At 37.3% G+C, this 12,610-nt stretch overlaps 1 protein-coding gene across 2 annotated transcripts; it reads left to right on the top strand.

Annotated features, from left to right (window-relative positions):
* The first annotated feature begins 9,114 nt into the window (after positions 1–9,114).
* LOC117387769 (dickkopf-related protein 3-like) lies at positions 9,115–11,521 on the top strand. Of its 2 annotated transcripts, XM_055229632.1 has the most exons (4): positions 9,122–9,261; positions 9,356–9,530; positions 10,789–10,990; positions 11,435–11,521. In XM_055229632.1, the coding sequence occupies exons 1-4, from the start codon at positions 9,181–9,183 to the stop codon at positions 11,493–11,495; spliced, it is 519 nt and encodes a 172-aa protein (XP_055085607.1). In that variant the 5' UTR covers positions 9,122–9,180; the 3' UTR covers positions 11,496–11,521. The 2 variants fall into 2 exon arrangements, with proteins under 2 accessions (XP_033841220.1, XP_055085607.1); XM_033985329.2 differs by lacking the exon at positions 11,435–11,521 and having other exon boundaries at positions 9,115–9,261; positions 10,789–10,994.
* The last annotated feature ends 1,089 nt before the right edge of the window (positions 11,522–12,610 follow it).

The raw sequence follows: 12,610 nt of genomic DNA, 5'->3' as shown, positions 1-12,610 counted from the left end.
TAACTTAACACAGACCACTCAGACAAGTAGTTTGCAAAAGGACAGGAAAGACAGTTTTGAATTAACACTGAGTTACAGACAGGTGTGAACTTGATTTAATAAAACTGACTAAGACTTAGAACTTGACTTGAGACTTACTTGGAACTTTCAAAACCAATAAATTATTTTCACATTTCACACTTTGTCCCAAATAACAACTAAAGGATCTTATAATGTTATTACCTCATCACAAACATACCTGGAGTTGTGTTTTGTTTCATTCACACATGTTTAATACACAAACTCTGCTCGTATAGGTTTTTTCCCTCAAACAGAAAACACTCTGTTCCACCTTGTGATGTCATGTGGTAATACAGGAAGTGCTCCACTGTGTTTTTAAACTCCATACACATTGACCAGAATCATTTTGACAATTTCAGCCCTGGAAGTGCGAATTTCTACTGAACAAAAGGAAAAACTTAGTAGTTAACTTGAAAACTACCACTACATGACATCACATGGTGGAACAGAGCATTTTGAGCTTTGGAGATGTAGACAGATTAATATTCATTTTCTCAAACATGTGTGAATGAAGCAAAAGAGAACTCCAGGTACGTTTTTGGTGAGGTAAGAGCATCATAACATGACTTAAAGCTCACCAGAGTCAATTTTATGTAATATGGGCCTTGGACCTTTAAATATTATTCAAAAGGTACATAAATGCGACTTGTAACAGAGTCTAAAAGGAACACCACAACTTACTGCTGCTACTGACCTCTATTACTATTACAAATACAATTACAAACTACTAATACAACTGTTACTATAAGTCTTATTGATCCCATACACATCACTGTACACCAACATTATGTTGCCGTAGATGTTCAGATTGGTGGTTTTCAGATTGTTGAATGTGATGATGTCATACTCACAGATGGAGGGCAAGAGACAGTTTTTCTTATTGATTATATTGTACTTTGCTATGAAATATCCAAATGGTAAATTCACATATGTTGAACCTGATGATTTGTGACCAGACCCAGAAACTCACTGTGTTTCATCAAAAATCTGCATTTGGCTGTATTACACATACCCGAAGTTGTTTTTTTTTTTTTTTTACATTCACACATGTTTAACACACCGACCCTGCATATATAGGCTTCTTCTCTCAAACAGAAAACACTCTGTCCACCTTGTGATGTCACGTGGTAATACAGGAAGTGCTCCACTATGTTTTTAGACTCCGTACAGATTCACCAGAATCTGGCGGGAGCACGTGTTAGCAGCAGATTCATTTAACAGAATCATTTTGACAATTTCAGCCCTGGAAGTATCTATCTCTTCTCAACTAAAAGTTCCATCTCTACTGAACTGAAGGTTCATTTTTTAATTTTATTCATAGACTTATATATAAATGGACATAGCTAACACACCAGCCACCGTGCTCCAAATAGGAAGTGAACATGGATGCGCTTCTGGTTCCTATATAAAACAAATGTCAGCCCTCGCTCTGTAACTGCGGCAATAAGCCTCATCATGATCTTAAAATGTTCATATTAACCTGCTCTACGTGATCCTGGTATTTTTATTTTGCTATTTTTTGCTATTTTGCCATTTATCAAGAACATTAATAACAGACAAATCAGACACCTTTTTTCCCTGATGTTGCTCACTCTAGCAACACCCTGGCTTCTGACCGACTCTTTGTTTGCTATGATACTCGCGGTTGGAACACGACTTCAAATTTGCCATTATAACCTCTAGCCGGGATGAGCTTCATTTGACTGGACCTGAACTCTGTGGGTGATGTCACACTCACTTCTTGATACAGTCTGTGATTTTAGTGGGCTCCAACTGTATTAAACAGAATGTTGTCATGTCATCTGAAACCCAGTTAAAGGGTTGGCTTTGCTCAGTTGTTTTTGTCACTCGCATTTTAGGAAAACCAGAGCAACATGGGGAAGCCTACACAGTCCTGTTCTGTTTACAGTGCCCCACAACACGCACACTGTACACAGAATGTCCCGCCCGGTCAACAAACCAAGCACCTTAACCACTACATACAGGCCTTTTCTTTTGTCCTATGTTTACGGGTGTTTTGCTTAACTCTGACTGTCGGATTGTCTGATGTTAGTAGTGCTGTCACAAAACTAAAATTTCAGACATTGTTTTTGATACTAAGGAAAAGGCATGACATTGGATCCTTCACAATAATAAAAAGCAGTCTTTTTAGACAATAGATGGTAATTTTCAACTCAAAATAATACTTGTTTCTTGAATATTACCATCTGGCTTTATATCAGCTCTAATATAGTTCAAGACCATTCTAAAATTCAAGAAAGGTTCAACTTTGACCTTTTTATATGTTTTTTTCTTCAGTTGTCATACCAAATGAGTCTTTAATTCTTATTTTTTGTATCAATGAATATCTGGATATAATTTGTCACATCCCATCTGGTTAATATTACCAGTGACACATTGAAGACACACTGAACAGTAGCGTACTATCAAATAATAGATTTTTTCCAACTTGCAAACATTCAAACTGTAGATGTTTAACTTAAAAAATGATTTTTTTGTGCAAGGGTATCCACAAGTTAAAATGCAATTCAGCCTAATCACGTTTTAAAGATACTTAGATTTTTAACATCTTTATACATAACCGGAAAATTTATAACAAAACAAACTTTGCACCCAATGTTTAGGGTAGTAAAATTTTAAACCCCAAATTAATGTAACATGTGAATTGTCATGTTCCAGATTAGTGATCCATATGGTTTCCTGGAATGAGACTTGAACACATATGGTTTTTGTTCCCAATTTGATAAGGACTACAAATCCCATTTAACAACTCCGTAATCCCTGTTATTTGTCTGATTTTTCACATCATATTTTGGTAATTTGATCATATTTACAAAAGTCCAGTACTGACCTTTGCCACACTGTCCTGCATGCTTTTTTTCCACTTGGGTTGCTGTTTAAAACCTGGCTCAAAAAGACACGGGCTGTTTCTCATTACTATGGGAGTCTTCTGTCTCTTCACAATTGGGAACAGGTTGTAGAGAAGATTATTTTAAACTTTACCAGAAACACAAGTCAATGCTGAGGTCACCATAGAGCTTTATGTTCAGGGGTGAGGAGGTGTTGGTTGAGAGGAAAATAGTCTTTATCAGCTACCTACAAAATTGCTATAAAGCAGAGACAGTTTTAGTCGGGCGATTAGTTCTCCCCGTGGAAGCTGATGATTTGTTGCTATAATTGTGTAAAAGCGCCACTTTAAAGCTACCATCGTAAGTTTATTTGATTTTTTTCACTAATATATGGCAGATGTGAAACCTGTCCCCTCCCTCACCTGCCCCCTGCCCCTCTCCCCTTCCCTCACCTGTCAGACTAAAGCAGGCACACTCTCAGACAGAAGTAATATAGATAGCATCTAGTGGCAGTATGTGAGAATACACAGGGCTATGTCGGCGAGTCTAATTACAGATGGTAGCTTTAAGGCAAAATATTTCTGATGTTGGCTATAGCAAGGTAAGGTGTTTATTTGTATAGCACAATTCGTACACAAAGCAATTCAATGTCCTTCACAGAATAAGAAAGACACAAAATCACAGTACAGCTAATCAAAATAAATAATCATAAATATCCAGCATAAAAATAACATTAACAGAGAAGAGTGCAGAATAAAAACCTTTCAGTCATATGCACAGCTAAACAGAACCATTTTGAGCCTGGATTTAAATTGTCAAAGTAGAGGCCTGTCTCACATCTTCAGGAAGACTGTTCTATATCCCTAACACGCTGGCTCCCCATGTTTAGTCCTGACTCTGAGCACCCACAGGAGGCCGGGCCCTGAAGTCCTCAGAGAGCGAGTTCATATGGCACTAACATGTGGGAGATGTACTTTGGTGCTAGTACATGGAGAGACTTGCCCACACAGAGCTGCTTTAAAGTCTATTCTTTGAGCCACAGGAGCCAGTGCAGAGGTCTGAGCACAGGACGCATGTGTCTTTTGGCTATATTACACATATTTACTACGCAAGTGGAAAAAAAACAGTTTTACAGCCTTGATTTAGATGCAGTGTGAATAATAACAATTCCTCTTTCAGATATAGGGGAAAAACTTTTTTTTTCCTGAAATGACCATAGAAACGTCTTGAATCTTAAATATAGCATTTGGCCACTGTCTCATGCTCTACATCATTCCAGCAGTGTTTTTCTGGTAACAATTAGCTTTGCCTTTTTACACCTAATTTACAGAGGCCTGTTTGTCTACCCTGTCTGTCTGTACAAGGCCAACACTATAGAATAGCTTTGAGGTCTTATTAGCACCTTATTTTAAATCTACATTTCTGTTTAGAGTTTACTACACTCTTTAGTACTTTAGGAGTTAACATGAGAACATTGTGTACCAGCAATCCCAGGTGGTGACGCATGGCTTAAGGCAGACTGATATTAAAGAGACGTTGTATTGTTTACATACCAGATACTTGCACACAGTGTTACAATAGTTACGCAATACTCATGTACATCCAAAAATTTAAAACAATAGTTAAAAATAGGCATTGACTTGTTTTGCTCATTGTAAATCCTTCTTAAATCTCTCAGTGGGGGGTAAAGATCCATTCCAGTGTGTTTTTGTTAGTGCTAATCGCAGAAGCCATGGCTGTGTTGATACATTATTAGCAGACTTTAGCAGAGTCGTTAACAACAGGGCAGCGTGTTAAGCACTGTTTGGAGACACTTATCTGTTGATAGCACTGATAAACAAATGAATGTAATTGCTTTTGTGTGTGAGACACTTGGTTGCTAAGCCGACAAGTTGATGTGATGTGTCAGTTACTGGTCTGTTTTGGAGACTGGCTCTTGTGAGTTGAGACTGCTGTTGTTTTGCTCGTGTTTTGGCGAGGGTTACAGCCTCCCGTAACCCTTATGTTCAGAAAATAAACAATCAGAAGAATTTCAGATGGTTTCCTTACACCAGAACAGAACAGTATTTTTAAAGTACTTAGTCATGTTTTTATTTCTTTAGCCTACTTTATGTTATATTTAGCCATTAACAATATTTTCCCATGAATAGGCTTTTTTTAAATTATTGTCCATTAGCATTATTAGCAATGAATACTAATGCATTTATATTTATATGAAACTTTGTCCTACACCAACCTGTAGGTTTGTCACGATAACACCATTTGAAGAGCGATATATTCCTGAAGTAAATATAGACAATAAACGATAATACTGAAGCCAAACCATAAAGCAGAATTATTTATAAAAAGTATATGAATTTTATTCTAAATGTACAGTATTGTTAAAAATGTGAGCTGCCATAAATACATAAAAAATGCAACACTTAAGTAGTTAGTTTGTGTCTGTAATGAGCCATAGAAGTTCATAATTCAGCCCTCTACAGATAAACTCATCGTAGTACAAAAATATAACTTATATTTTTCCACTAGTGCAGCCAAAAATCCCCATGATAAATATTGACCCCCAAAAAAGTATTGCTCCATCTGTCATGTATTGAACAATAAGTTGATATAGGAGTTATCGTGACAGGCCGACCAACCAGAAAAATTTTTACAGCAAAAAAAACAAAAACATAGTCATCATAATCACATTTCTTTTAAAATAATTTATTGATGTTTTTCTGGAAACCTTGAACAATTTTATAGTTGTGAAATAAAACATCATAAAACCACATCACATTCACATTATAATTTATAAATAGTAAAATTTCCCATTTAAAGAGTTATGAGTTGTTCATGTTAACCATCCCTACTTGAATAAAGACAACATTTGGCAAATGTGCTATCTTATCTTGCCTGGAGGTTTTTGCGAAAATCCGTTTAGCGTTATCTTGCCAATAACAAATCATCACATAAAAAGAAAAGAGACAAGTGAGAGAAAGAAAAATATAAACTTTTCTTTGTTGATTTTGTAACAATATCCTGTATTTTGTGTTTTGAGGACAAGTAATTTGGAACAGCCTTGTTAAAGAGGGGGTATTACGCAAAATTGACTTTCTGGGGCTTTCTACCATGTTATAATGTTGTTTCCTCATCAAAAACATGCCTGAAGAGGTTTTAGATTTCATTCATGCATGTTTCAGTAATTTAGTGATCTCTCCCAGGACCCTATTTGAACCCTCCTTTCGGCAATTCTCTATAAATACACAAAAACATGTTACAAAACAAAAAGTAGCAGGATCCACGCTGATTGTGTTGTGATTGCACTCTGAAGGGGGTGTGACTTAGTGTGGAGAGCAAAGGGAGGGGAGACACCATGCATGAAAAACAAATGATCTAAATATGGTATGTGTTAGCAGTTAATACGCCATACAAGTAAAATACCTCCTCTTTAAGCATGATAATATCCTGCATTACTTTTCTGCATTTGCATTTTATTCACAATTTTTTTTATTCACAAGTTACGCAAATGCACCACAACATTACTGAATGCAAAATGTATACGGAAAATATTCATGTTTTCTCAATACACAATTACATAGTGAAAGCGCTGTAACTGCTCAAACGCCCCCTGCTGGTAACATGGTATAAGAGGCTGAATTGATATTTACGTGTTGCTAATTGATCTGGTATCTCCCATTGTACCCGCTAACTGACTACCAATTACGTCATTAGTCTGCGTTAGCTTGTTTTGATAAGGCCCTATCTGCTGTAGATCCAGACCGCTGATATCTGCCTATCTGTCCCATGCTGTCTGCCTCCATACAAATGTAAATACCCCACAATTACCCCGGCATCTCTCCTTGTGTTAATGTAAGCAGGTCTAGCAGTAGGAGCTAAGTTAGCATTAACATATGATCACATTTTGAGAGCTGCTTGCCCCTGGTCTCGCAAGCAGCAAACCAGAAGCTTGTAATAAATTATGAATCCCCATAGCTACTATTGGAAACTATTAAGAACAAAGACTGACTCCAGGGTTTTATAGATAGGATGTGCTTTAAGTCAATGTGTGTTCATTTTCATAAGCAGCTGGTTTTGATTCTTACTCAATATGCAGTGATTTTGTCTCTCATGTTAAGTTTCGGGGGTTTATCGAGGCTCATCAGGCATCAATCATAGTTACATGCTGTGTAAGGGGACTGTAAATCAGAGCTCCTGATTGCCATGGAGATAAATAAGCACATTTTTATTTGACAAAGCTCTGTTCTTCACATAGAGATCCTTGGGCACTACAGCTGATTATAGTTAATATTTTCCTGCTTTTCCTGGACTCTTAAATAGACTTAGACAGACTAAACATTTCTCATAATATTTTGGTCTTGGGGTTGTGTGAGGCTTGATGTCACAGAGGTCACAAAGATTTCCATAATCTTAAAATGTTATGTTGATCAAAAGTAGGTTCAAAACAATAAAACAACATATTACAATGATTAAAGTCAAAATTCCAAAATACAATACAGTTTGAAATTGGTCAGGACTCATCTTTATCTTTTGGTTCGAACAGTTTACGTTGCAGACTCATTTAAGAATTCACAGACTCACGAGACGATCTTGTACTTCTGTCGCTGCTGCACTTTAGCTCAAATCCCTCGATGGATTTTAGTGATTGGACCAATTACAGGACAGCATTGTGGTTTGGGCAGAAGCCAAAGATGAAGCACCACACGAACCAAAACAAATGTCGCGACACCAACAGAAAGAGACATTTTCTATTTTATTTTTGCAGGAATACAAAAAACATCCAGAGTGAAGAGCTTTGTGCATATATGGATGGGAAAGATGTGTTTTTCTCTCAAGTGGATTTTGCAAAAGTTTGATTTATCATTTGCTCATGTGCTGTTACGCTTCGACCAATCAGCCTGCAGTATTTGTCTGAATATTTCGCTTTTTCCTGATAACTTTTAGCAGGAGCTGTCCCAGATCTCCAGTGCTACATACATCAGTCTGGCTTCAGAGCTATTTTGTTTGTAATGGCTTTGTTCCTTATTCTGCTGAACACATCTTGCTGTAGTTTGTACCATTCACATTGGGCACATCAATGACTTTCTTTATTACATCATCTTCTCTTTGCTGCCAAACCAGTTACGTGAGACTGTTAAAAAGGACTAAAGTTCCCTGTGGACATATTTGCTCATTTCCAGCTTTAAAAATCAGTGTTAGCTTAACTGTGTAGAGTTAATTCCCAGAACACCAAACACACTTGAACTATAAGATTGATATAAAAACAAAAACTGAAACATAATATAGTAATGACCCTATAAAAATGATGTTGTCTCCTGTGAAAAAGTGAACTTGTTGTGGAAGAATAAACTTGAATTCATCATGTTTTGTGATTCATGCTTCAAACGACATTGCAAAGCAGAACTTGCAGTGCAGAAACAGATTTCGGGAAACAGATTTTTTATTGATAATTGTAACTACGATAAAATTAATCCCACAGCTCTTTGCTAAATCACATTCGGACATTTAAAAACCCAAACTGCGTCTTGTTTTTGGCTTGCCGCCCTCTCCTGTCCCGCCTGCCCCCGAATAAGTGAATGCTGATGTTAATTACATTTAATGAGATCATGGGGTCGTCTGTGGGGTGCTGCTCTGCAAATTGCTCCCAGCGTGAGTCCTGCATTGGAATAGCAGGGGTGAAAGGGCCTATCCGAGACCTGTTTACTTACATTTTAGGGGTCAGGGCCTGCGGTGGCTAAGCTGTCAGTCAGAACACAGTGAAACATGTCATACATTTGTCTCCTATTGTCTGCGTTGTTGTTTGTCTGGGGGAGATAACCACATAGAGGTGCCTCCATTGTGTTAACCCCATCACTCTGGGTAGCCCCTCCCCTCTCGCACTCTCACGGCCCTGCTCTAAGAATGATCATTTTGACACTATTTTCTAACTCCAGGGGGTGACTTAACCAATTTAGGTAATCTATTATTAACTACTAATTGTCCCCACCTACCGCGTTGCTTAGACAAATAAAAAGGTTGGGGGAAGCAAGTTCTAGTGGGCTATAAAAGTCTGGGTAAGAGAGGAGGAACATTGTAACAAGTTCTTCAGCAGACAGCACTGATCCTACTCATTTTGGTGGATTTTTTGACTTTTATCACTCATTTAATTTCAAACCCTATCATTACGTTTTATAATTTTGCTCTTTATTTTTTTGATTTTGTGAAAATGTTTGGAAATATCATCTATCTACTGCTTTGCTTCACTTACACTGAAGCTCGCATTTGGGCTTGGATGCTCAACATGCCGCATAACCCGACCAAAGAGGGCGCTAAAGCACTTATGGACCCCTCTCCTGCACCGAAACCAACCACGGTGAGAGATTTTTCATTCAGTTGTAATTTTGAGCATTTAAATTTCAAATCTTCCTACTGAAATGTATTGAAACGTGTTTATTTCCTTTTATTAGGCTCTGTGTGACCATGATAGGGCGTGCGGTCGTGGTTTCACTTGTGATAGACATTTTGGTTTGTGTGTGCCGTTGAGAGGAGAGGGGCTGTACTGTAGGAGAGATACTCAGTGTGTCCGAGGCCTCAGCTGCATGTTTGGGAAATGCCATCGCAGTATTCCCAACGGACAAGAAGGTAAGAAAAAAAAAAAAGATTCAATTTTGATGATGAATCCCAAAGCACTTTAGAACATATTGGTTTTGAAGCTGCAAAATTGGCTCTCAAATGGGTCAAATGCAGAGGACAGATTCCCCTACAGAGACAAAAGAATCTACTAATAATAGAATAAAACAGAATGAAACCATTACTTCATTTCATTTGGAAAGAACAAATATTATACAGACACATTCCTTCCAGTTCAAATATAATATCTTTCCCTTTCACACATGGGCTTTTCCATTTCTGCACATGCATGAAACAAGCATTATTACTCAAAGTCCCTTGAGAGTGTTTTCATCATTGTACCATATTCCTTGGTCCCATCCCATTTTGGTATATTTAAAAAAGTAAAAATTAAAAACTAAACTATATACAAGAACAGGGGAGCTAACGGGACAAAAATGCAATCAAAAGTGCTCAATCAAGATTAAACCAGGGCTTAAACTGGTCTAAAATAAAGCCAAAATCAGGATTAAGATAGGGGGCGTACTTACCTTGTACAAAACACAACAGGTCCACAATCAAGTTTAAGACCGTATTAAGTAACTTGATGTAGAAAGGAAATGCTCAAAACAGGATTCAACTCTTAACCACTACAAAACCAATTTTAAACAAAACGTTGGGGTTAGCTGTTTTGAATTATCTAATTGACCTTCCAGCTTCCTCAAGACAAGACAGATTTGCACATTACATAACATTAACCAGCTCCATATGTTTTACTGTAAAAAAAATACCATGTTAAATGTCCAAACTGAAAAGAATAACAATAAAAAACTGTTCATATTTCAGCTTCCTCGATGGGCGACATTTTGAGGTGTTTTCAGCATTCAAAAGATATATATTTTTGCTAATTGTTTATTGCTATGGTAATCCCATACAGTTCTGTTTTTAATATTACTCTGAAACCTGGATAGAGAAAACCACTGATTACGATACAGGAACTTACTACTAATTATGTCATAACTTTTGTATTGCATCCTGAATAACAATAATCAAAGAAAATTACAGGTGTTAGGGTAGGTCTAAAACACAAAACATGATCAAAACTTATTCATGTATACCACCAACAAAACCTATGCATGGGTCCAGAAAGATGAAAAAGCCGGAACGTTGCCATAGCGATTAATAATTCAAATGAAATAATAAAGCTGACACCCATAAATTCACCAGATAACCATGGATTTAGGGTATCCCAGCTCCTCTAACTTAACTCATTGTTGTATTGTGTTGCCAGGTGCCAGGTGCAAAGTGGACAGGGACTGCGGATCGTCCATGTGCTGCGCTCGCCATCACGGTGAGCTTGTCTGTAAGAGGCGTCTGATTCGGGGAGAGAGCTGCTACGTCCCTGATGGAGGTTTAGCCTTTAGCATCAACCAGATCTGCCCCTGTGATGAGGGACTGCTCTGCCGCGAAAACACCTCACCCTACTGGAGAGAGTAAGTACAGCAATACTTAGACTTGGCCTGGGTTTGAGCCCACTTTAAAGTCCTAATGTAGACATGGCTTAGGCCTGTTCTAGTCCTGGTTTAGTCCTGGTCTCGAGTTCCAGTTTAGTCACAGTTTAGATGAAGATTGTGAAGTGTGAACGCTTAGACTTAGACAAACTTTACTGATCCACATTGGCTTGCACTTTACAATATAATTATAAAGAGCAAAAACATGGATGGTTATGAAATTCATATTACAACTTAATTAAAGTAGCAAACATAGCAAAATACAAAATATACACATCTGTAAATAGTAAATCTAAAATATATCTAGGCTTTATACAGAAGAGATAGTGGGCCAGGGACATACTCTACAGTAATGACTAAGTACCTATTCATTCTCAAATTGTTGATAATATTGTGGTATTATGTAACATTTCCGTTCTCTTTTAGGAGGGAGTTTATCTACCAGCTGGAACGGCCAACTTGGTCCTGCCAAATTCCTCGACCCTAACGCATTATAGTGAAACTTATTTATGTGTACATATGTATCGACTTGTATATAAACAAATGTATTTTTCTATATATTTTTTTACAATAGCACTACTTTTCATAGTTTATGTGTTCGTTACACTGTACTTTCATGCATTCTAGTTCTTTGGTTATGTCTTCTATTCTGATTAAGAAATAAAATAAGATTATATCTTCAAAGAGGCGTGGCATTCAAGTGCTGTTTTAAGCAGTGAGAAGCTAAAACTTATATTTCAAAAGATTAAAATATATAAAAAACAAATCCATTATTTACTTTTTTTTCAAACTTTTTCAACCTGTGATCTATATAAAAACATAGTGTCTCTTAAAGGATTATATTTTATGTTTTATTACCGTAAATTTCTGACTAAGCCGCGACTTTTTCCCCACGCTTTGAACCCTGCGGCCTATACAGCAGTGCGGCTTATTTATAGAATTTTACTGGATAATGGCCACCGGGGGGCGCTCTCTAGCTATAAACGTAAAAGTGGGGAAAGATTCTGCTCTGAAGAATTCACTAGTTTTGATTTTGAACGATCATTTTGCGCATCATGAAATGGATATGATGCAGTTTTTAAGATAAAGAAGGAAATAGAGCAGGGGTCGGCCTTTAACACGCAAAGAGCCATTTGGACCCACTTTCCACGTAAAATAAAACACTGGGAGCCGCAAATACTTTTTGACATCTAAAATGAAGATAACACTGTATAATAATAATAATGTAGGTTTTATTTTCACGGACAAGCCTTCTACACGTGGCAGATAAATATGGCAAAAACAACTTAAGTGCATTAAAAAAATACAACTCACCAAACCGCTGCATCAGTGGCGTATCTTTTAATCCCAGGTGCTTATTCTCCATGTGCCAAAGCAGTTTTGAAGGTTTCATTGCCTCATTTGCTTTTCCCGCATATTACGCAGAGCGGACTGTGCGCGTGAGTCACCTGTAGCGACAAACCCAGATTTTAAGTAGGTGTTGTCTGTTAAATTTATCTTTCTTTTTCTTGGAGGTCGTAGTCTCCTCTTCTGGCTCCTCAGTTGTCCTTTTCTCCTTTGTTAAAAGCTCTCCAAACACTTTAGTTTTGGCTCATTTTCACT

The sequence above is a fragment of the Periophthalmus magnuspinnatus genome, chromosome 19 (genome assembly GCF_009829125.3).
Source record: "Periophthalmus magnuspinnatus isolate fPerMag1 chromosome 19, fPerMag1.2.pri, whole genome shotgun sequence".
NCBI lineage: Eukaryota > Metazoa > Chordata > Actinopteri > Gobiiformes > Gobiidae > Periophthalmus > Periophthalmus magnuspinnatus.
This window is presented reverse-complemented; position numbering and strand designations above follow the sequence as displayed.